Source organism: Myotis lucifugus, unplaced genomic scaffold, assembly GCF_000147115.1.
Source record: "Myotis lucifugus unplaced genomic scaffold, Myoluc2.0 scaffold_35, whole genome shotgun sequence".
Classification (NCBI taxonomy): Eukaryota; Metazoa; Chordata; class Mammalia; order Chiroptera; family Vespertilionidae; genus Myotis; species Myotis lucifugus.
In genome coordinates this window covers 2,787,234-2,810,259 of record NW_005871083.1, presented here as the reverse complement: position 1 = coordinate 2,810,259, position 23,026 = coordinate 2,787,234, and the positions used below count along the sequence as shown (strand labels likewise).

The window sequence follows — 23,026 nt, the reverse complement described above, 5'->3', positions numbered from 1 at the left end:
TATTTGTGTAGATGTGTACATACACATATTTTATACTTATAACACTCCTATTATATAGGTACTATTATAATTTCCATTTATACAATTAAAACTATGGCACAAAATGGTTGCATAATTTTAGCACATAGCTAGTAAGTGGTAGAGTTGAGAATCAAACACAGACCATCAAATTACCAGCCATGCCTGCAACCACTATTCTAAACTTTCTCTTACAGCAAGTTACAGTTAAGTATATCAATAGCAATATATTGACAGATTTAGAGGGTACCTGTGTTACAAATATTTTATGTTAAAGGAGGAAAAGAATGCTGCTTCTTAGACATAGAATATGCTGCTTTGGAGCAATGGCCTCCTGTCTGATTTTCAGCATTTGGTCTAAATATTGTTGTTCCTTCAGATGAGAAATGTTCATGATCTTAGAAAGCAGAGTTCTAGCTGGATACTACATTGGATTATTGAGCTTCTACTCATTGGTGTCACCCAGTATGTCCACCAAAAAGATGGAAGCTTCTGCAGGAGAGAAGGGAGCAGTTCACAAATGTGAACTCATGTATCAGTCAGCATAAGAAAGAAAGGAAATAGTAGCAAAATCTTAGTTGTAATTTCTCTGGCCTACCTATTGCACTGATAATGATAGGCTTCATTTAATAAGATTTTTTAGGAGCTACATGCTTACTTCTATTATTTCTAATCCTTAGAATAATGACCCTCACTGCCACTATTCCAAACCTTACGTTTCTGTTAACTTTGATCCATTCTTTGCAAATTACTTAACTGTGGGGAAGCACGGGACTTGGTTGGAAAGTCTGTAAGGAAGATTCTCTGAAAGGTCAGGGGCCTCTTAGGGGGACCTTGCTGAAGGCGGCAGCCCCTGCCTTGCCTTTTCCAAACAAGTCCAAGCCTTTGGGTGTTTTGCTGGAATCTCTATGTTTAGTCTTTAGACATGACCTTGTAGAAGCATGTGCTTTCTCAAGGATATTTACCCTGCTGATTGTGTCTAGAGGTTAATTTTAGTTCAAGCTGTTGTTACAATAAAAGCCTAAGGAGGCAGGCGAGTGGGGCTGTTTTGGTTTCTATAGCCAGGCAGCCCCTTAGCCCTCTCTTTCACAGAAACATGTGTCAGAGTAATCCATTCATCCGTTGCTCAGGGTCTGCTGATCAGTCCCAGCACTTAACCTCCCTATTCCATAGTTCCCTCATCTTCATCATGCTGTTAATACCAGTACTTAACAAAATGCTGTTTTGAGGATCAAATGAAATGATTCATCTGTAAAGTGCTTAGAATAGTGCCTGGATCAGGTCAAGTACTCAGTAAGTGTCAGATGCTGTGATATTGTTACCTCTGTTGTTTTCTACCTGGGAGTTCCTACTTTGCCCATCCTAACCTTAAGTATCTTGCAAAAACCAAGTTCGCATTCAGCCCACCATCCTGATCAGCTTACTCAAGCACAATACCTGTTTCTATGTCAGTCTACACAATTTAGCATCTCTTTGGGTTATATTACTCCACATAGGCTCATTTTACCTTCTCAATTACATTAATTTGTCATTCACTGAATTCATGTTTGAGCACTAACCATGTGCCAAGGACTGATTACTATGTTAGAATTGTAAATAAGAAAGGTAAAAATGAAATCTCTGCCTCATGGATCTCATATATTGGTGTAGGGGTAAGATATAGCCAAAAAATAATACAAATAAGTAAAATATATGGCTTGTTAGATAGTAACAGTCATATAGATACAAATAAAACATAAAAGAGAGATAGGATATGTTGGGGGATATTATGCAATTTTGAATATTGGGGTCAGGGAGGACTTTGCTGAAGTAAGAGTACAAGCCATAGAGATCCAGTGCAGAGCATTGCTGGGTGAGGGTACAGCAAGTGCAAAGGCCCTGAGGTAGGAATATTTATGGACATAAAACATCAAGGAAATTAGTATAGCTAGAATAGAGTCAGCAAAGGGCAGAGCTGTAAGAGATTAGGTTGGATGGTAAAGGGGTGAGGCAGATTGAATAAAGCCTCACAGACCTTTGTTAACTTTGCCTTTCACTCTGTTAAGATGAAAAGTCACTGAATGTCCTGAACGAAGGAGTAACTGAGGCAGGGGCCATAGCTTATAAATGATGAACCAATATTAGAATAGAGTTGGAATTGATAAAGCATTCTCACATACCTCACAGGAGCCCTGTGGGCAGGATTATCCACCCATGTCAGAGGTGAGGAAGCTGATGCTCAGAGAAGGGTAGTAAGTTCCCTAATGTCACCCTGCTTGGGTGGCATAGGCAAGATAGAAAACAAAATCCCCCCACTTTCAGTTCTGTAAGTCTTTCTGAGGCAGGCAGAGGCTGAGCCCCACTCATGCTCCTAGTTTGAGACCATGGTCCTTTAGTCCTCTTCACTATTTACCATGTCTGAAACAGCCTTTTCCTACCCCCTTTGAGTTCTTCTTTTTCTATGTCTAATAACCTTAAATACCCCATTTGAGTAAGAACTTATGGCTAACTCATGTCAGGTGGGTACTGCCAGATAGAATAGGCTTGATAGTACCTTCATGTAAATTAGAAACAGCTATCCCCTCGAGGGTCACAGCCCCCCTAGACATACAGCTGCATGTCACAGGGTGAATTTCAGCTCTCCCCAACCTCCTCCAAGGCACTTTGCACAGTGCACAACCTTCACCATATAAATGGCAGCCTGACACCTGTTCATGAATTTTTGTATTTCACACATCATGTAACATAGAAGAAATCACAAAATAAGTACTCAGTGACTCATGACTGATTGAAATTTTTTATTTTTTATCTCCCAATAGGAAGATCCTCTAGATTCCATTTCCTGGTAAAGGATTTATATTGTTATTTCAAAAATATTTTTCAGCACTTACTATATGCCAAGCTTAGCCAGTGCTCAGCAAACTCATTAGTCAACAGAGCCAAATATCAACAGTACAACGACTGAAATTTCTTTTGAGAGCCAAATTTTTTAAACTTAAACTATATAGGTAGGTACATTGTTGTTAACTTAATCAGGGTACTCCTAAGGCTTAGGAAGAGCCACACTCAAGGGGCCAAAGAGCCGCATGTGGCTCGCGAGCCGCAGTTTGCCGACCACGGGTCTAGGCCATGGGGATACAGCTATAAAATTCTGACAAAAATCCCTGCATTGATGGGGCTTATGTTTCAGTGGAGGAAATAAATAAACAATAAAATGAATCAGTATAAGTATGTTAGATTGTTATCTTGCAAAGAAGATGAAAATAAAGCATGGAAGAGGCATGTTTTAATGAGATAGAAATGCTGGTGAGTGGCCAGGGCTGGCTCATAGACAAAGTGACTTTTGAGTGAAGATTTGAGTGAAGTGAAAGAGGTGCTGTGATAGACAGTAATGGTCCCCAAGAGGTCAGCATCCTGATCCTGGGACCTGGGAATGTTACCTTCTAGGGCAAAAAGGCCTTTGCAGATGTGATTAAATTAAAGGTCTCAAGATTGGGAGATTATCCTGGGCTATCCCAGTCAGGGATAGAGAGGGGGTCTTTAGAGAGGGGGCAAGAGGCTAGAGCCAGAGATAGATGAGAAGGTGGTACACTGCTGTATCTGAAGTTGGAGAGAGAGGTCATGGGCCAAAGAATGCAGGCTGCCTCTAGAAAGTGAAGAAGGCAAGGCCATAGGTTCTCCTCCAGAGCCTCAGGAAGAAACAGCCCTCACCACACTCTGATGCGAGTCCAGGGAGACCTGTGTGGAACATCTGACCCCAGAACTATAAAATCACAAGTTTGTTTTAAACCACTGGTTGTTGTAATGTGTTATGGCAGCAATGGGAAATGAGCACATTTTGTGGCTGGAGCTATCTGGGGGAAGAGCACGTCAGGCAGGGAGAGCAGGGGGTGCAAAGGCCCCGAGGTGGAATGTACTTGGGAATTTCGATGCCAGTGTATGTGGACTGGGCTAGAGTGAGTCCAGGGGATTTGTGGTGACGAGGGCAGGGGGACAATTACGAGACACTGGGGGCCAGAACGAGGACATTGACTTCCTCCAAGTACTTGGAGGCCCCACTGGAAGCTGTGATGCTGAGGAGCAATGTCATCTAGTTCATGTCTTAACAAGACCACTGTCTGCTGTCGGGTGGATTAGGCTGTGGTGGGGCTAGGGCAGAAGCTGGGGAGCAATTAGCAGGCTTTGCTATATAATTCAGGCAAAAGAGAATGTTGGCTTGGACTAGGGCAGTGCTCGGCAAACTCATTAGTCAACAGAGCCAAATATCAACAGAACAACGATTGAAATTTCTTTTGAGAGCCAAATTTTTTAAACTTAAACTATATAGGTAGGTACATTGTTATTAACTTAATTAGGGTACTCCTAAGACTTAGGAAGAGCCACACTCAAGGGGCCAAAGAGCCGCATGTGGCTCGCGAGCTGCTGTTTGCCAACCACTGGACTAGGTAGAGGGTAGGGGAATGAGAAGCAATCAAATTCTGAATATATTTTGCAGGTGGGGGTCATGGGCCAGATAAATGACAAATGTGATATATGTATGTTTGACTGGAAAAGACCCTGAATAAATTTAACTCAGTAATTGACATTTAAATATGAAAAGATAGCATACACAGAAAATAAGAGGTAGTCCAGTCTCCAAATAAAACGGTCTGGGTTCCAATCCTGCCTCCTCCACTTACCCGAGTATATCCTTGAGCAGGTGCTTACCTTTCCCGGACCTCAGCTTTCTCATCTGTAGCATGGGAGTACAATGCTACCTCCATCACAAAGACTGAGTATCAAAGGAGAAAGGTGTTCGTAAGACTTTGTGTCTCACCCATAGTAAGTACTCAAAACATGTTCTCTCTCCGCATCTAAAATTCATTGATTTTAAAAGACATTTTTCCATTTGTAAAATGCTTGAAGATTTAATATGGAGAAGTAGTTGAAAACAAGTGAAACGGCTCCCTTCCTGTGGGGCAGGTTCACAGAATTGCTGAGCTGCTAAAATGTGTCCCCTGTTCCCATAATAGATTTTCTAAGCTCCGTTATTAAATGGTTGTTGTATTTGTCAATCTTGACTTTGAAAAAGGAGCCCAAATCTTCAGCCGTTAAAGGATGAGCATTACATGGCTATGGAATAGTTAGAACACACTCTCCTCTTTTTAAAGCAGCTGTTGTCTTACCATCCTACATCAAACTTCTGGGCCCAGGGAAAGCTCAGATGTTGGAGAATATCAAATGTGGTCTTTTCTTCTCCTTTCCCTGGTAGATCTGACACACCTTTGAACCTTCAAAGGCCCCAGTAATCAATGACATGGGAGACCTGTGACCTGCATGCATCATTGTGAAGATAAATTTATTAATGTAAACTGCATAGTGTGGATAGCGGTTGGGGTGAATGAACATGTGAGGATCTGTGATAAAAAAGAGAGAAAGAAAACACCACAGAACAAAGGGAGGAGAGAGACAGGGAACAGGCTGATGAAAGGCACTTGGCTGATTCAGGGCTTCACTGAAGAGAGCAACATAAAAGGGAGATGGTTGCTTAAGTAGGTTAACGTAACCCTGGTGTCTTAATTAAAATGACTTTAACAAAAGAGGAAGAGGAAAGGTACTGGATGTTGGGAAGATGCTTTAGTGAAAGAGCAAAAATTTACAGAGGGGAAAAGGGAGGATAAATTCGGTTAAATATGGAGAATAAATCCCTAAGCAGAATAATATCAAACTTTAATCATAAAGGAAATCTTTTGTTTTGGATGGATCTTCTTTTTCTTTATTGCTGACACTATTACAGATGTCCCCCATTTTCCCTCCCTTTGTCCACCTCCACTCAGCAAAATTGGAGAAAGGAAGCAATTGGCTTTGGTGGCCAGTGTGGGAAATAGCTTTCTAATTTTACAGTTTGCAGCCATAATATCAAGAAGTTAACGACCCAAACCAAGCGAGGAGCTAAAAGTGGGAGGAACAAGGTTCTCAAAATAGACCAGATCCAGAGAAGAAGTCCTGGTAATGAGTACTCCCTTTTCTTAAATAGCAGGACACTGCGTTATGTTTCCTCCTCTGTTATTGTATCTGAGACAGGAACATGGCCTTCCTGAGGGGAGGGTTGACTTCACCCTGCTGTTGGGGAGGCTCATTTGGGACCCTCCTCTCCCTGAATCACTACCAGATGCTGCTGGAGTAGCTGGGTTTCTTAGGGTAAAAAAGCAAAGCAGCACCTGTTTTTACACTTAATAAAGTCACTGTTTTTCTATGAGTCCATCCTAGAATTGCCCCGTGACATTCATCATTTTCCAGGCTTTCCTTGAGCTGGCACATGGGGGACCAGGCCTCCTTGCAGGGGTGCACATCAAAACCAGTGCTGTGTTTTTTCAGCTACTGAGGCAAATCAGCTGCAGGGGAGGGGAGGCTGGTCGTCGCATCCAATCTGACTAAATGCATCCAGTGTTAAGTAAAATTGCAAGGTTTTTCTCTCTTCTGAGGTCACCTTAAGGAATGGAAAACTCAAAGCTCCTTTGGAAAAAAGAAGAAAGGAGATATCAGCTTCCTATCAGATATTAGATAACATTTATTAAACAGATAAATATTTATTAAATAGACACTATTTATTAAAGTGTAAAGAATAAAGCTTGCATTTGCATATTAATAGGACCTGGCAGAAGAAAGCTGAATTTATTAGAAATTATCCAGAACCCACCATCTAACCTGAGCTGGATATGATACACATGATGTATAATAGGCACTTATTGTGGGTGTGCATGTGTGGGTGTGCGTCTATGTGTTATCAGGCAGGTAGAGAAGACTAGAGGTGAGTAAGGGAAGAGGAATATCTAGTTAGAGAAATATCACAAATGAAGGCATGAAATCGTGACAAACCATGACATGTTTGGGCAAGAGTAGTAGGTTGGTGCTACAGGAGTTATCCCCAGAGAGATGTGCTGGAACCACTTGGAATTACCCTGCCATGGTAAGATCAATCTCTCTCCAGTGCTGATTGGTGGTTGAGCAATGTCACAGCTCCTTTAAAACGTTCATAATCTTTGACCTAGTAACCTCACTTTTACTAGTTCATTCTAAGGAGTCCATATTAGAGAAAAATCAAGTAAGCAAATAATAGTTTACATACTATGATATTTTATTTGTAACTAGAGGTTCAGTGCACGAAATGCATGCACTGGTAGGGTCCCTAGTGGCTGCCGGCTGCTGGCCCGGTACTCCCTCCCTTCCCCCAGCCACCTGCTGCCACCACCACCACTGCCAGCTAGGGCCTCCCTCCCTTCCCCTGGCCAGCCCTGCCCCCTGGACGAACTCCTAGTTGAGGGGACAATTTGCATACTATGCTTTTATTATATAGGATAACAAAGAGTTAGAAACACCTAAATGTATGAGCGTGTGGTCAAATACATGCCATGTGATTTATTGTGCAGCTACTAAAATTATATCTACAGATATGTGACCCAGAAGGGAAGAAAGCTTGGCATTTATCATTAGGTTTAACAAGCAAGATACAAAATAGTTCAGACCCTTCAATTTCAGCTTAAATAAAAAGTATATTAAAACCTGGAATGAAGGATACTGAAATACGACTCTGATCCAGCATTGTGAGTAAATGAATTCTTTTTTTAAAAAATTCTAAGCAGAATAGATTCATTATGGAAACTAGAAAATATATTAAAGTACTACTTGCTTTCAAATCTTTATCTCAGTGCCTGCTCCTGGGAAGCCCAGACTAAGAGTATTGAGGTCCTGGTTGCTGTGATTCTCCTATCCAGTGGGCTGGTGTATAAAAGGAAACAAAAAGTCATGAGGAATCCACAGGTGGCTACAATAGAGAAGGTAGAATGTGATGATCATAGCAGGGAGTGTTGTACTAGGGAAGGAAGGAGTAGAGGCCAGAGAAGATGCGCCGGGTGGAATCATAGAGTTGGCTACCACTTGGGAGTGAGTGTGGTGGAAATAAAACCAGCCATTCATAGGATGTAAGTGTCCAGCCCTTCGCCAGCTGAGAAGGGGGAGGCAGGAAACATTGTGGATTTTGGCAGGAGGGCTGGAAGGCACAGGATTCTCAATTTGATTTTAGGACATGTTGATTTTGAGGTGCCAGGAGGATAGTCAGGTATCATTTATTATGAAACTTCCATGGGGAAAGCACATGGCAAACACCCTATAAATACCCACTGAATTGAAAAGAATTGTTTTTTCTACATGTTTGTCTTCTGCTGGGGGCTGAGATCAGGCAGACCAGAAAGCCTGTGATCTGGAGACGTGCTCACACATCCAGAATACATACTCAAATTAATAAGGTGGCTGAGGCGGGAGCACATGTGTGCATTAGAAAAACAAGCCCATCTGTAAAACTCTGCAAGATGCCTCCAGGTGCCCAGAAGTAGCTATTTAGCATGAATATTTTATCAATGCCAGAGCAGATAGAGGGAAATTGTATCCATTATATTCCCATCACCGTCACACGTGGTTGAATGGACCTCTGACTAAAGAATCTAAGTATGTTAAAAACATTTTTCACCTCCAATGAAACTAGCAAGTCCTGATGTGTGTTGTTACTGCTCCTGCTAGATTCATGAAGTATTTCAGAGGCAATTGCGTCTTGGAAGTGTGTTTTGCCAAATTTTCATCCAAAGCATATGCTTTTGTTTTCTTTTTTAACTAGCAGTTCAAATGTAGAGAAGGTGACATTTTAGCGCAAGTGATAGAACATGTATGTGAGGGGGATTGTTGTTTTACTTGCGTTTTATTTTTAGATTCAACTTTTTTAAAAAGGATAACAAGTAGCAAGAAAGAAAGCCTATTTAAAAAAGTGTGTTCTCAGCCCTGGCTGGGTAGCTCAATTGGTTAGAGCATCATCCTGATACACCAAGGTTGTGAGTTCAACACCTGGTCAGTCCACATACAAGAATCAACCAATGAATGCATATGTAAGTGGAACACAAATTGTGTTTTTCTCTCTCTCTTCTAAAATCTATCAATAAATTTTTTAAAAAATGTGTTCTGTGGAGATGGCTCCTCAGCTCCTACAGGGCAAGGTCAAAGGCAAGGTCAGATCCCACACTTACTCTTAAAACCATGCAGTGGCTTCTCATGGTCCTCAGGATTCAGAACAGTCCTATGTGGATCGCCGCTCCTCTCCCGAGTCCTGAAATCTTCCTCCTCATTTCCCTTTACCTGGATGAATTCCACTTGGTTTTCAGGTCTTTGCTCAATTGTCATTTCTTCCAGAAGCAGTGGTCTTCTATGAGTGGCCCAAGGGGTTGACAAGAGAAAAATTCCGAGATGTTCTAAATTAAATTACAGCAGCTGGAGAGTGAGAGAGAGAGAGAAGTTGTTAGCCAGCTAAGACCTGTGAGCCACTTAACAAAAGACCAAAAGACTGCTCAAATTCCTGAATGTATGATGGAGCTTTGAATCAACCTCCAGGTGTCTATCCAACCACTGGGTCACTGCATGCTGCGTATATGTGGACATTCGGGGCTGTTGCCTGTAACCAAGCAAAAGAAATCAATAGTTCTTCCTTACAGGCTGTGCACCTATCATAGAATTGCCCCCGCTTCACCTTTTCCTGCCCCTCTTATCTGCAGCCAATGTAAATTACTGCAAAACTGCTTACATCTTTCTTCCCCAAAACATAATGTATAAAAGTGCCCATCCATGAGCTCCAGGACAGTGGACATGCTGCTCTCTCATCCAGTGCTGTGCTGGTGGTGTAGGCCTCATCCTGGGAACCTGGGCCTTTCCTGGGTGGCATATGGTCCAACAAACCCTTTGTTTCAGAAAAGCTTTCAGTTGCGAAAGTTTTGTTCTGTTTCACGGGAAGAATTTTCTAAACAATTTTTTATAGATTCAGTTACTTCACAAAGCATTGAGCACCTTTGGATGAAAGAACCCAAACTGCCTATGGCAGTTGTACTGTTATACAAGCTATTTCTATATTGAGGAGGAAATCAAAATGCAATCCTGGACATCCTGTTTCCTCATTATTAATACAAATGTAGAGCAAATATATTGAACCAGGCACTGTGCTAGGCCCATTACCTGGATTTTCCTAATTCTTACAATACCCCTACATTTACTTAATAATTTTTATTTAATAACTAGAGGCCCGGTGCATGAAAATTCATGCACTGGAGGGGGGGTCCCTCAGCCTGGCCTGCCCCCTCTCAAAGTCCGGGAGCCCTCAGAGGCAGGAGGCAACCCGGCGATCAGGGGAAGGCAACACCCCATCACACTTCTGCTGCTTCCACTGCCAGTAGTGCAAGCCTCAGCCAGTTACCTGAGCTTCAGGAGGCCCTTGACAGCTGGGCAACTGCCATCCGAGGCTTGCCTGTGCCTCAGACTGGCCCTGGGCGGCTGGGATGCTGAGGGGACTGGGGGTCTCCAGAGGCAGGCGCCCCAGCGGGGCTGAGGGGACTGGGCGCCACCATCTTGTGGCTGTGGGCACCGCCATCTTTGAGGGCATGGCAGTCCATTAGCATATTCCCTCCTTATTGGCTGTGGGCGCCACCATCTTTGCTACAGTGTGAGGGTCAATTAGCATATTCCCTCTTTATAAGATAGAATGTTAAAAGTACTTTTGAATACCTGCTATATGCCTGGCCTTGTGCTAGGGGCCAAGGGACACAGCAGCAAAGCAGAAAGACTTGGTTCCTGCCCTCCCGAGGCTGGTAGCCTGTGCCAGACATGGATAAGCTAATGACTCTGAATGGCTGTGTAATCAGAAGCTGAGATAAGGGATGCAAAGGGCAGGCTGCAGGCAATCCCCATAGCAAAAGAGACTGAAGCCTCTAAAAATGGTGCTTGAGCTGATATTAGAAGGATGGTGGGGGCCAACCAGGCACCAGAGGAGGGATGAAGAGGAGCATTAAGGTGAAAAGTCCTCAGCTAAACATTTACAACCTGAGAATCTTGAAGCGCTCCTGCAGCAGAAACAGAGCCAGAAGACAATGAGGGCATCTGAGGTCAGAGATGGCATGGTGAGCCCAGCCTGCTAGCTCCCACGCCCTGATAACATTGGAGGCTTCATCTTTTGAGTAGGGGAACAAATGTGGCATTAGTGAGGGAAAGAGGATGTTTTAAAAGATTTCCGGCTGCTGGAAAGAGAACTTCTAGAATCGCCCTCAAATTGCAAACTCCTGGCCCTAGCCCAGTGGCTCGGTTGGTTGAGCATCATCCAGGATGTCAAAAAGGTTGTGGGATCCATTCCAGGGCAAACACCTAGTTTTCCAGTTCCAGCCCTGATGTTCTCCTCTTCCTCTCCCTCTAATATCAATAAAAAATATCCTCAGGTGGGGATTAATAAATAAATAAAGTTTTCAAACTCCTGGATGAATCCGTCTTTTCTCCACTGACTAGCCAAAGGCATTTCTTTTCCACCCTAAATATACATAACAGATATGACTGTCATATCCATTACATTGGGAATTTATTACTTCCTCAGTGTTAATCATTCAGATGCTTTGCTGTAGGACCTTCCATTGCCAAAGCTCTTGTTTTCAGATTGGCCATTTTGAAAGTCCCTGATAGATGACTTTCATTATTGGAGAAATTGTTTCTGATCTCACTGATGATCATGCTGCAGGCGTTTTGGGGGGTGCGGGGACCTGAGGGTCCACAACCCACCGTGGGTTCTTGCAGGAGACTATTCAAATGTGAGCATAGGGTTTAAAGTGAAAGTGAGTTTATTAGTGGAGCAGTGAGACAGACCGTGGGCTACTCCACAGACAGAGCACCCCTCCTTTAATGAAATGGGTTTCCTTTATTGAGGTTCATTTATTTGGGGGGTAAGCTATTTAAAAAGGGGAAGGAATACTCAGAATCTTCCAAAGCTCTCTTGGCCATGTTGTGTTCTTAGATGAGTTTCTGTTTCCTATCATGACAGCATGGGGTGTGTAGTTTAGCATGCTAATGTATTACAATGAGTGTATAATGAGGCTAGGGGTTACCATTAGGTTAAATTAGTCACTATGTTGGATCCAGCTGATCTCTGCTGGTTTTAAGCCATAAATCCAGCAGGGGTTGGTCTTATGTTCTTGTTGACAGTTCCTGTAGCTTTTATCAATTGAAACTATTCGTCACATACCCAATTTCAGTCACTTCTAGAAAAGCAGGCCTGTATGGGGAAGAGTGGCTTGCACCCATTTTCTCCAGTTGCATACCAGCAGCCCTTGACAGGCATGTGTGGCACGATATATAATAGCAGGCTGGTTCCTCCACCCTATGGATCCACCAGCCATCATCTTCCCCTGCCCCGCCTTTTACCTTAGCTCCATAACACCTGCTTTCATACTATGAGATGATGTGCGGGACTGACAGTTTCCATATCATCCTATTTTATTTTCAGCACAACCCTGTCCAGTACACCTACATAGAGCAGATGACTCAGCTTGGCTGACATTTGGCCTCCAGAATATTGGGAAAATGGACAGTTGGAAATGAAGCAGCTTAGTATCTTGGCTCTCCAACCTCCTAAATTTGCTGCTGAAAATTGGGTGTTTGTTGACTGTTTCTTCCTTAAGCAGGCAAACTTCAGCCCCAGGAGGTAATAAAGCAAACTTTAAATCTCACCTCAGGTACAGCAAAACTGGCTGAACTGTGCATTTGATTGTAGACAAGGTTTGAACTGAGTGGCACAGAACCCTCCGCTTAGCAACTTCCAGCACAATGAGCTCAGCTTTAAGAATGGAATAAGTTGGAGATTGATTTTTGCAGTCCCATTCATTTGCAGGCAATTATGCTTTCGCTCTGCAGTATAGGTAGTAGCTGCTCCTTTTAGCCAGAGGCTGATTGAGATTCGCTACCTACCTCTGCCATGTTAGAGTTGTGATTCCCCAGGTACACTTCAGTAACCAAGGCTACGGAACTGCCCCCGGCACAGACATCACTGTAAAGGTGATCACCAGCAGCAGCTTAGAGCAGAGGTTCTGGGGTCACAGGTGCCTGGGTTCCCATCTCTCTGTTAAGAGCTAAATGACTTTGGATAAGTCTTTTATATCTTTGAACTTCAGGGAAACAGGCATGATGGTTCCACCTGCCAGTGGTTGAATGGATTAAGTGAGATAATGTTACGATGTGCCTAGACCAGTGATGGCGAACCTTTTGAGCTCGGCGTGTCAGCATTTTGAAAAACCCTAACTTAACTCTGGTGCCGTGTCACATATAGAAATTTTTTGATATTTGCAACCATAGTAAAACAAAGACTTATATTTTTGATATTTATTTTATATATTTAAATGCCATTTAACAAAGAAAAATCAACCAAAAAAATGAGTTCGCGTGTCACCTCTGACACGCGTGTCATAGGTTCGCCATCACTGGCCTAGACAATGCCTAATACATAATAACTAGTCAATAAATGGCAGTATTTCTTTTTATATATATTTTTAATTTTTTAAAATTCTTTATTGATTAAAGTATTACATATGTCTCCTTTTCCCCCCATTGACCTCTCCCTGGCCACTCCCACCCCCCAGCACCTGCCCTCACCCCCTTAGTGTCTGTGTCCATTGGTTATACTTATATGCATGCATACAAGTCCTTTGGGCAGTATTTCTTATGGCAGACTCAATGGGTCCAGGACCAGGATGCCAAGTAAATCTTAGGAGCAGAAAGATGAGAAAGAAATAGGCTGTGGCCTTGAGACTCGAGTCTGGAACACAAGCTTCAAACTCTTCGAAAAAATAATTCTCAGGATCCTTCATCTGGACATGGAATTCAACACAAAGCATCACACCTTTGTGTGAAACCAGTAGAGGCCCCCAGCTGCCTGGGCAGCACATCTGACCTTCTTACCATGACCTACTGGACTGTCCACAGTTGGGCCTGGTCTGCTGCTTGAGTCTCATCTGGCGCTGCCCTCTCTTAGCTCTGGTTTCAGCCAAAGGAATGCATCCAGTTTCTGCAATGCTTTGCCTTGTGAAAATACCTCCTCTTAACACGTAATTTTGCCCCAAAGTTATAAAAGTATGAGAGAGAACAAATGCAGAGGCTTGTGATTCTTTATAAAGTGGTTGCTATTTTCCCCTCTCATTTATCACCTGATACAAAGACAGAAACTAGGAGGGCAGAGGGAGGGGGAGGAAGACATACTGGTTCTCTGGCCACTCTTGCCAGTTTGAATTTGGTTCATAAAGACCCCCTGATGGGTGGCAAGACAGGTCCAAGCTGCTGTCTGCTGGTGTCTACTGTGAAGAGAGCAGGGTTGTTCCTCTCAAATCTCACTGCTTTCCGGGAGTGGCCAGCTCTAAACCTTCCACTGGGTGTGGTGGGAGTGAGCAGTGGCAGCCAAAGCATGGGGTGTGGTCTCAGCCTTAGGACGCCAATCTGTGCCCTTTACTTCTGGGGCCGTTGCCCATTGTGTCTCAACTCCGGGCACTTTGCCTGGATGTGTGTCATAAATGGTTCCTGTGAACAAACCTTGTGACTCTGAGATCTGTGTGACGGTTTACTGGGGAAGGTCTTGGCAGTCATGCCCGTGAGGGAGGGAGGGCAGCAGGATGGGCAGGGGAGGAGGTTGGCTGGGGTAATTGGCTGCAGTGACCACAGAGGTCTCCGCCACCCAGGACAGCAGGACTCTGGATGCCCCGTGAGTGTGGTCCCACCTTTCCACACCCCTTCCCAGTCACTGGGTGTCAGCTGCATCCCTTTCTGCTTCATGATCTTCATCAACTATGAAATAGAGCCGGAGTCCATAGAAAATACTGTGGAAACAAACTGCAATTCCCTTTAAGGAAATGTCCAGAGAGGGCAAATGTGTGCAGGCAGAAAGTAGGTTCGTGGCTGCCTGCAGCTGGGGCTCAGAACTGGAAAGAAACTGCATATGGGTCCGAGGTCTCTCTTGGGGATGATGCAAATGGTCTGAAATTAGTTTCTGGTGAAGATTGCATAATTCTGTCAGATACTTGATAAGCATTGCGATACCCACGTAAGATGGGTGAATTTAATGGTACTTAAATTATACCTAAATATGCATTAAAATGTTGTGGGGAGTAAAGAGGATAGAGGGACTTAGGAAAGGTAGACCCCAACTCTCCTTTCTTTGCCAAAATCAAACGGTCAGATTTGCACTGTAGGAGAGAACCTCAGTGCCCTCTGAAGACGGGGTTGGGAAAAGGACGAAGCCCAACAAGTAAGCATGTCCTCACTTTTGCCTTAAGGCTATTCTCCACACAGCAGCCAGCGTGATATAAAAATTTTATTTTAAGTGAGCTCATGTCATTCCTCAGCTTAAAACCCTCCCATGACACCTCCTGCCCAGTAAATGCCAGAGTCCAGTTTGTGGTCTCCACAGCTGGCCGGCCAGCATCTGAATTCCTTTTCTAGGCCCCTGGCCTGTCTCCCCTCTCCCCCTCCTCACACTCAGCCCCTGAGGTGTCTTCCTGCAGCTCACACATGCCAGGTTGTGATTCTGCTGTGTGGGATTCCTTCCTCCCCACACCCACATGACTCCAGGCTCTTTCATCCTCTAAGGCCCCCCTTCTAGGGGGCCCTTTTCCTGGCCTCCTGTCTGTCTGTTAGCATACACTCCTCTGTGCACATTCAGCCTCTCCTTGTTTGTTTATTCTCCTGGGACATGTATTACTCTCTCTGTGTTCACTGTCTTCTCCTCCTTCTAGAATGTGAGCTCCATGCGGGCAGGGGATGTGTCTTTCTTGTGCACTATCCCAGAGTCCTAGAATTACTCTGGGGCAGGGAGGAAGGGATCTGCAGATAGTTTTTGAAGAAATGAAGGAATGGATGGATGGATATTAACCCATTCTTTCATTCTTTCTGCCTTCCTCCTTCCCTTGAGCCCCATCCTCTCCTCCAAACCTCCACCCCTCCCCTGTCCCTCACAGTTACAAGGGGCTCCCCTTTATTTCTGACGTGCTCTTGGGGACTGTGTGATATGATGCTCCCCAGGCATTATTAACCTTGCTTTTAATGCACTGCCAACTTCTCCCAAAATTGAGAAACAGGAAGGAAAGCAAATGAGATTGTAAACCCAGATACATTACGACAGAAAGATGAAGTCCCTTGTAGCCTACTGGAGACAATGCTGTTTGCGTGAGGGAGACAATTCTCTTGTAATAAAATCCAGCAGAGTGAGTCTCCCTGAGGACACAGTTCTGCCCACTTGACTTATGCAAGATTGGATGAGGCTGCTGAGGCTGTTCCAGGTTCAAAGCCGCTGATGAATCCCTGTTCAGTGATTGCAGGATGTAGGGAGTGCCCCATGAAGGCACAGGGACAGTTGCTCACTCTCTATGAATACTGTGTATGTGTGTGTGTGTGTGTGTGTGTGTTAGTTGTGCATGAGTGTTTGTGTTTGGTGAGAGAAAATTTTGATGTCAGTGTGCATGCACCAGGTGATCTGGAAATCTTTAGGTGGCTGCATGTCTCGGTGTGTCTCTAAGGTCTGGCCTTGGCCACCCACAGTGGAATTACTCACTCTTAAAAGGGACTGAGTGGTTCATCTTCATTTCTTCACCCCTGCTGTTCTGGTATTAATAAGACCCATCCTTCACTTTTGTGCTGTTCTTTGGAGAGCACAGACCTCTTCCATGCACAATTTCTCATTTCATTCTGAGAACCAAAAGCAAATGATCCTCCTTTGCAGATGAGAGATTCCCCCCAAACCTCTGAATGTCCTCCCCAAGGAAAGCAGATCTCATCTTTCTTTCACGGCTAACTGTGAGGTTGATCCACTCCCCTCCCAACTCCTTCAGGCATCCATGTCCATTCCGTGTCTTCATTCTCCCTGCGCTACAGTTCCTTCCTCCGTCCCCTCCTTCCTCAAGCCCACCACCCCGCCCGGTCCCCCTTCCACTGACAAACCTCTTCCCATTTATTTCCTTTCCTTCAGAACCAAAGTCCTCACTTCCCATTGGTTCCTCTGACATTCCACCATTACACACTCTTAATGCTGCTCTTCCCGAAATTGTCAATTATCTTTTCATCATCAAGCCCAAAGCCTCTTTAGAGTATTCAGCTTGCTGGAAAGGATGTCTGCATTGTGTGACATGGCCATGAACTCCTTCCTTTTTGAAATTCTCATCTCTTCGTTTTTTGTGTTTTCTCCTTTTTGCCAACTAACCTTTCTGTGACCTTTGCTGGCCTTTACAAACCCATTGGATGGTTGCATTCCTTCCTTTTCCGTCTTCACATAACCTGGGTGGTGTCAGCTTTTCTGTCATGTCCAGCTTCTCTTATACATAGATGACTATGACATTTTTCTCCCTGATTCACCCTCCCTCTAACTGCACTCTTTGTACACCCTCTAGAAATCGCTGTTGGATGTACAATGACACCTCAAAGTCAACAAGTCTATACAACCTTGAATCTATGCCCAAAACTGCCTTTTTCCCCTTTTTGGCCACTATCTTGGTAATGGCAACACCAGAAGGCAGGGATTCCTAACACAGCCTCTCCTTTACTCTTAAGATCTGGTCTTTTCCTCACCCTGTCTCATCTCCATCTATAAACTTCTCTTGAATTGCTCACAGTCTTTTTATCCCCCCTACTCTGTCTTATCTCTCCTTGAGGTTATGGCCACAGTCTGGTGTGTTCAGAGGCTTCACGCAATGGCTTGACAGATACAAACACACAGAGAGAGTTGAGGATAAACATGGTTATACATATATGTGCCCAGGCTCATGACCCTGCGGCTCCTAAATGGCCCCAGTCCCACAGAAGCATAGGGGTTAAGAACACACAGAACAACTCATTAGCACAGATCCAAGAAAGGTGGGCACAGCAGCAGATATATAGGTGTACATTTGTCAACAAATGCATAGTTATATACATAAGCCACAAAGACAGAAATGGAGCCACAGACATAGAAACACACAGCCATGGACAAATGTTTTTTGAGGTCCCTGCCATTGGAAGGCAAAAAGTGAAGAGTTGGGAGAAAAAGGGTGCCCTGGCCCAGCACCCCCATGGTGGGCTCAGAGAGTCCTGTGTACATGCAGGCTCCTCTACAATTGATCACTCTACCTCCCCCTCTCCCCTTCCGGAGGCTACTTCCATTCTGAGACTCTGAGCCTCCTTTCTCTATTCTTAGGCTTGTTAGAGCCAGGGGTTGACACAGTTGTGCTTGCTGCCAAGCTTCCGGGATGCTGTGAGCGTCAGAGTGCTTTTCATTATGCCAGATACATTTACACAGATGTTGTCGTAATGCACTAAAACCTATATTTGCTCTGTTATAGAGATGAATCATCAATTCCTTACATTCACACAGGATTTTAAATCTTTTCAAAGTGTTTCTCTGGACATTCTCTCATCTGAGCCTTAGGATGCTATTTATTGTAAATGAGTTTTATATATTGCATGTATTTTACATAATTCCTCTTCTTTTCCCACCCCCTAATAAACCAACAGAATCTTCATAGCTGTTAGATGTCAGTGTTTTATGAATGTAATCCACTCTGTTTTTAATTGTCTGTTCCACACTCTCTATGCCCTTTTTGGCTTGGATGGGTTGGGTTATATACATATTTTTGGGTTAGTTGAGTCATTGTTATTAATGCTTTAACCCTTCCTACTCTTTCTCCCCACCATCATTTACACTCTAGTTTTCTGTCTTTGCTTGAATATTTGAACTCATTCATTGAGATTTTGAATATTATTTTTCAATGTTCAATATAGTTTATATAAAATAGTAAAACAGATGGTGTCCAATATGGCATTCTATATTTTCCTACATGTTTTATTTTATATATCTTCTCTGCTAGCTAGGTGAGTTGGAGCAATTAGCATAACCACTCTGTATTTGATATTCTTCATTGGTTTAGGAAGGCTAAGATTTCCTTGGGAAGTTCATGGCAAATATTAGAGCAGTCACATGTAAAGTGCCTGGCCCATTACCTGACACACACTTAATACATTGTGACTACTCTAGGAGTGTGTGGTGGTGACTATGGCAGTAGTCAAATTATGATAATGTGGTTAGAACATGGTCTTCACAACTGTCTTATGGGAAAATGCTTAGGAGTATCTCCCTCTCATGGACCCAAGTTTAACCTTGTCATGTGGTTGAACATTCAGGCTGTTTGCCATTTTTGCCCTTTATAAGTAATGTCTCACTAAACATCCTCTTGCATACAGTTTTATTCTTCTTTTCAATTTAACATTTGTATATATTCCTAGGAGTGAAATTCCAGAGTGAAGGGATATGTGCATTTGTAAGGTTCTCAATAGATAAATAGTGCCAGATTGCTTCCCACCAGAGCACCATCAGTTTACACTTCCAGAAATTCAAGAGAAAGATTATTTATAGAAATTCCCATAGCCTTAGCTGATCTTGTTTTCTGTTTGACTTTTCTCATACAGATTTTTCTTTAAAACTATAATATATGTGTGAATATATGTACATGTAGGTATATGTGTATACATATATGTTTGTATATATGTTATATATGTGTATACATACACATACTTTTATGGGGCATGTGTCAGTGATGATATTTAAGTATAAGTTGCCACATGATTTTGATAGAAACTGGTTGCTCAAAGTTTGAGATGCTTACTTGTGATGATACATAAGATAATTTTAGCTAGCATGTGGCACTAAATGAGATTGGTTTATGTATTGACAGTGATATTCTATTTTCAGTTCCTTTTCAGTCTTCTGATCAGATCAAGGAGAAAGTCTAAGTTTGGCGCCAACAACTCTTTAATACCCTCTAGCACTTCCTCATCTCCCTTTTAAAAAGAGGGGCTTTTTTCCCTGAAGTTTCTAACTCAAATTTAATAACATCATTTGGTCTCCAGTATGTTTATTTTTATGTTTTCCATTATTTTATAGAAATCAATACTGGTACTTTATTTAAAATCTTGATAAAAAAGGAGTTTTTGCACACATTTGGTTAATTAAAAAGGTGAGTTACAGATGGGGCAGACATCCTGACAATGGTGTTCCAGTGATTAAAGTTTGGGACATACTGCATGGGGAGTGCATCACCACAGTCCTCCCATGAGTAGTAACAACAACAAGTGGTCCTTGAAAACACATTGACTCCAAGTGTCCATAATGCTTGACAGTTGGGAACTTTGTGATTGCTCCTTCTTCCCTGTTCATTTGGGAGTGTAAGGACCTTGCAGGTGGCCCTGAGGAGAGTCACTTTAATATCCAGTGAGTCCTGTGGGTTCATGACCAGCTGAGTAATCTCCTCACTCGGCAGGTAAAGAGCAGAGTGGGAATGCTCAGTACTAAGAGATGTATAAATCAAGACTGGCACTGTGAATAGAATGATTCAGAAAATGGGATTAAATAGCTTAATGATAGTCATTGTGAATCACAATGTCAGGTTTAGTAGAATTCTAAGGATGTACTTGCTAACACTAATGAGGTTTGATGGAATAAAATTAACAGTGTCCAAACAGCTGCATGCCTTCACAACAAAGGAGCCATATCTCAGCAGGCTGATACATCCTCTCCCTGGGGTCAATTGATTTTACTTTTTATCTTTTAGGATATATTTAAATTTGCAAGAACGTCTCCTGTCCCAAGACAAAAGAGGTCCATTGTGGTATCTCCCATTTTAATTCCAGAGAATCAGAGACAACCTTTCCCAAGAGACGTTGGCAAGGTAAGTCAGACAAAAGACAAATGACAAAAGCACGTTTTTATTAAGAGATGAGCATACATGAGACAAACTGATGTCTTGGTGACGAGCTGAAATTGGCCTTAATTCCTCTATTATAAAAAGGCAAACTGTTTTTGCCAAAAAAAAAAACTATCAAAAGATTAGTGTTTGCAAAAAAACCCAGTAGTAACAGCTTTGAATGTCATGATCTGATCTGTGTGGTACATAATGATGTTGAAGTTGTGTCAGAAGCATGTCATTGGCTAAGCAACAAACTAGTTGCTTTTATAGATAATCTCAAGGCAGCCATTCAGGTAAGTTCCATTACTGTATCAGAATGATGATATGTGGCCTTTTAATTTAGATCCTAGTTTTCAAATGTGTTGTTCCAGGAGCAGCCTTGGGTCAGCTTTCTAAAAACTAAGATCAAAGGAACCAGATCAAAGAAACTAAATCATACTAATCAGATCCAGAACACACTGTTGCAAAAATCAAAACCACAACTTTCCCAAGAGGAAACAGTCACTGTAAAATCGACAGAAATACTGGTGCTGCCTGGTCAACACATTCTTCCCCCACAGAAGCATCATCATGGAGAATCAAATTTTAACCATTTTGTATTTTTTTTGGTGAACTTGAAATTTGAACAATAGTGCTTAGTTGGATGAATCATCTCTGACTCAGTGACTGTGGCTATTGGACTATTTATTCATTCATTAAATAAGTAAGAAGCACCTTTATATGCTGGACACCAAGATTGGGGATTGGTAAGCATAGGTTTGAGCAAGCATTACAGGCCCCTTGTGATGGAGCTTGTATTCCAGTGAGGAGACAGACAGTTTAATGAGTCAATATATAAGCATGAAGATTGCAGAGGAGAACAGGTGCTGTGAAAGCAGAAGCAGGGTGATATGAAAAAGCAAATGGCAAGATCAGGGAGTAGAGGGAGGAAGGAATCTTTACACAGACTCTGCACTGGTAAAGTCTGGTTGGAGTTACTGACATGTGAGTGCAAATTGGAAGAATAGAAAGGAACAGCCAAGGGAAGATCTTGGTAGACTGCATTCTTGGCAGAGAGCTCTGCATGTGAAAAGGCCTGGAGATGGGATAGAATGGGGTATATTTTAGGAGCAAATGCCTGGTTGGCTACAATGCAATGAGCAAAGAAGAGAGTGGTAAGAATTGAAGTCCTGGAGGCCAAGGTGAGAGGTAGAGATTTCATCATGCATGCAGCAAGAAACACTGAAGGTCTTCGTGTGTGTGTGTGTGTGTGTGTGTGTGTGTGTGTGTAGTGTGTAATTTAAAAGAACCTTCTGGCTCCCCTGTAGGAAATGATTTGTTAGGGGCCGAATTGTGTGGTAGGAAAGAGTGCATACATAGAGATGAGCTAAGAAGAGGGTTTTATGGTGATCTGGAGGAGATGTGAGGGTGATTTAGACTACTAGAAATCTACTTTTATTAGAAACTAGAGGCCTGGTGCATGAATTTGTGCAAGGGTGGGGTCACTTGGCCTGGCTGGTGATCAGACCCAATTGGGGCCTGATCACCCGGTGTCTCACCCAGTCTCGATTCGGCCAGCCGGCTGGGGGGAGGGACTGCAGGAGGTTGGCTGGCGCAGGAGGTTGGCTGTGGGAGCACACTGACCACCAAGGGGCAGCTCCTGTGTTGAGCATCTGCCCCCTGGTGGTCAGTGTGTGTCATAGCTACCGGCCAGTCATCCGGTCATAAAGGTCACTTAGGCTTTTATATATAGAAAGATTTTATATATATATATATAGATTAGAAGCATTTATTATCCAGTGTCCTCATAATCACCATATTTATAATTAATCTACCACTGTGCTAGGTGTCTTTTGTTTTTTAAGAAAACTTTTCCAGGCATACAGGATATGATGTAAAGGGAAGCCAAGCTGCTCTGAGTGGACAGGGTGGGGCTGATGAGCCCTGCCCCTTTGGTCAGCCCTAATTACTATGATGGCTTGTGTAATTTTCCCTGAAGCCAAGAATGGCAATTTCTAAGGGACCAGAGTCCTCAAGTCTGCAATGCTATGCCCCTAAACAATTTCAAAGACACAAGTTGTGTTCTTGTTCTTTAAGCCTGGTGTGCACCAGAATCGCCTGGTGCAGTTAAAATACAGATGCCAGTCTCTGCCCTCATAAATTGATTCTGTTGGCTAAGGGCTGAGGACCAAGCATCAGTATGTTTAAAAGATCTCATGTAATGCTGATGTACAGCCAAGGCTGAGAACCACTGATCTAAACTGGTCCTATTTCAGGTATGAAACAGCAGCATCCGCATCACTTGATCACTTACTAGAAATGCATATGCTTGGGTCCCACCTCAGAACCACTGAGCCAGAAACTACTGGAATGAGGCCAGGAATCTTTTTGTGCATGCCTTTCAGGTGATTCTGCTGCACTCTCAAGTTTATGGAGGTCTGATCTAAAATATGTTCTCTCCTGTCTATCAC

At 43.1% G+C, this 23,026-nt stretch overlaps 1 protein-coding gene across 1 annotated transcript in view; it reads left to right on the top strand.

Annotated features, from left to right (window-relative positions):
* CDH13 (cadherin 13) overlaps window positions 1-23,026 on the top strand; it is a 990,542-nt gene that overhangs the window by 405,554 nt on the left and 561,962 nt on the right. The window contains exon 4 of the mRNA XM_006087037.3: window positions 20,442-20,558. Coding sequence (XP_006087099.1) covers window positions 20,442-20,558 — 117 coding nt within the window. The remainder of the gene's footprint in view (window positions 1-20,441; window positions 20,559-23,026) is intronic.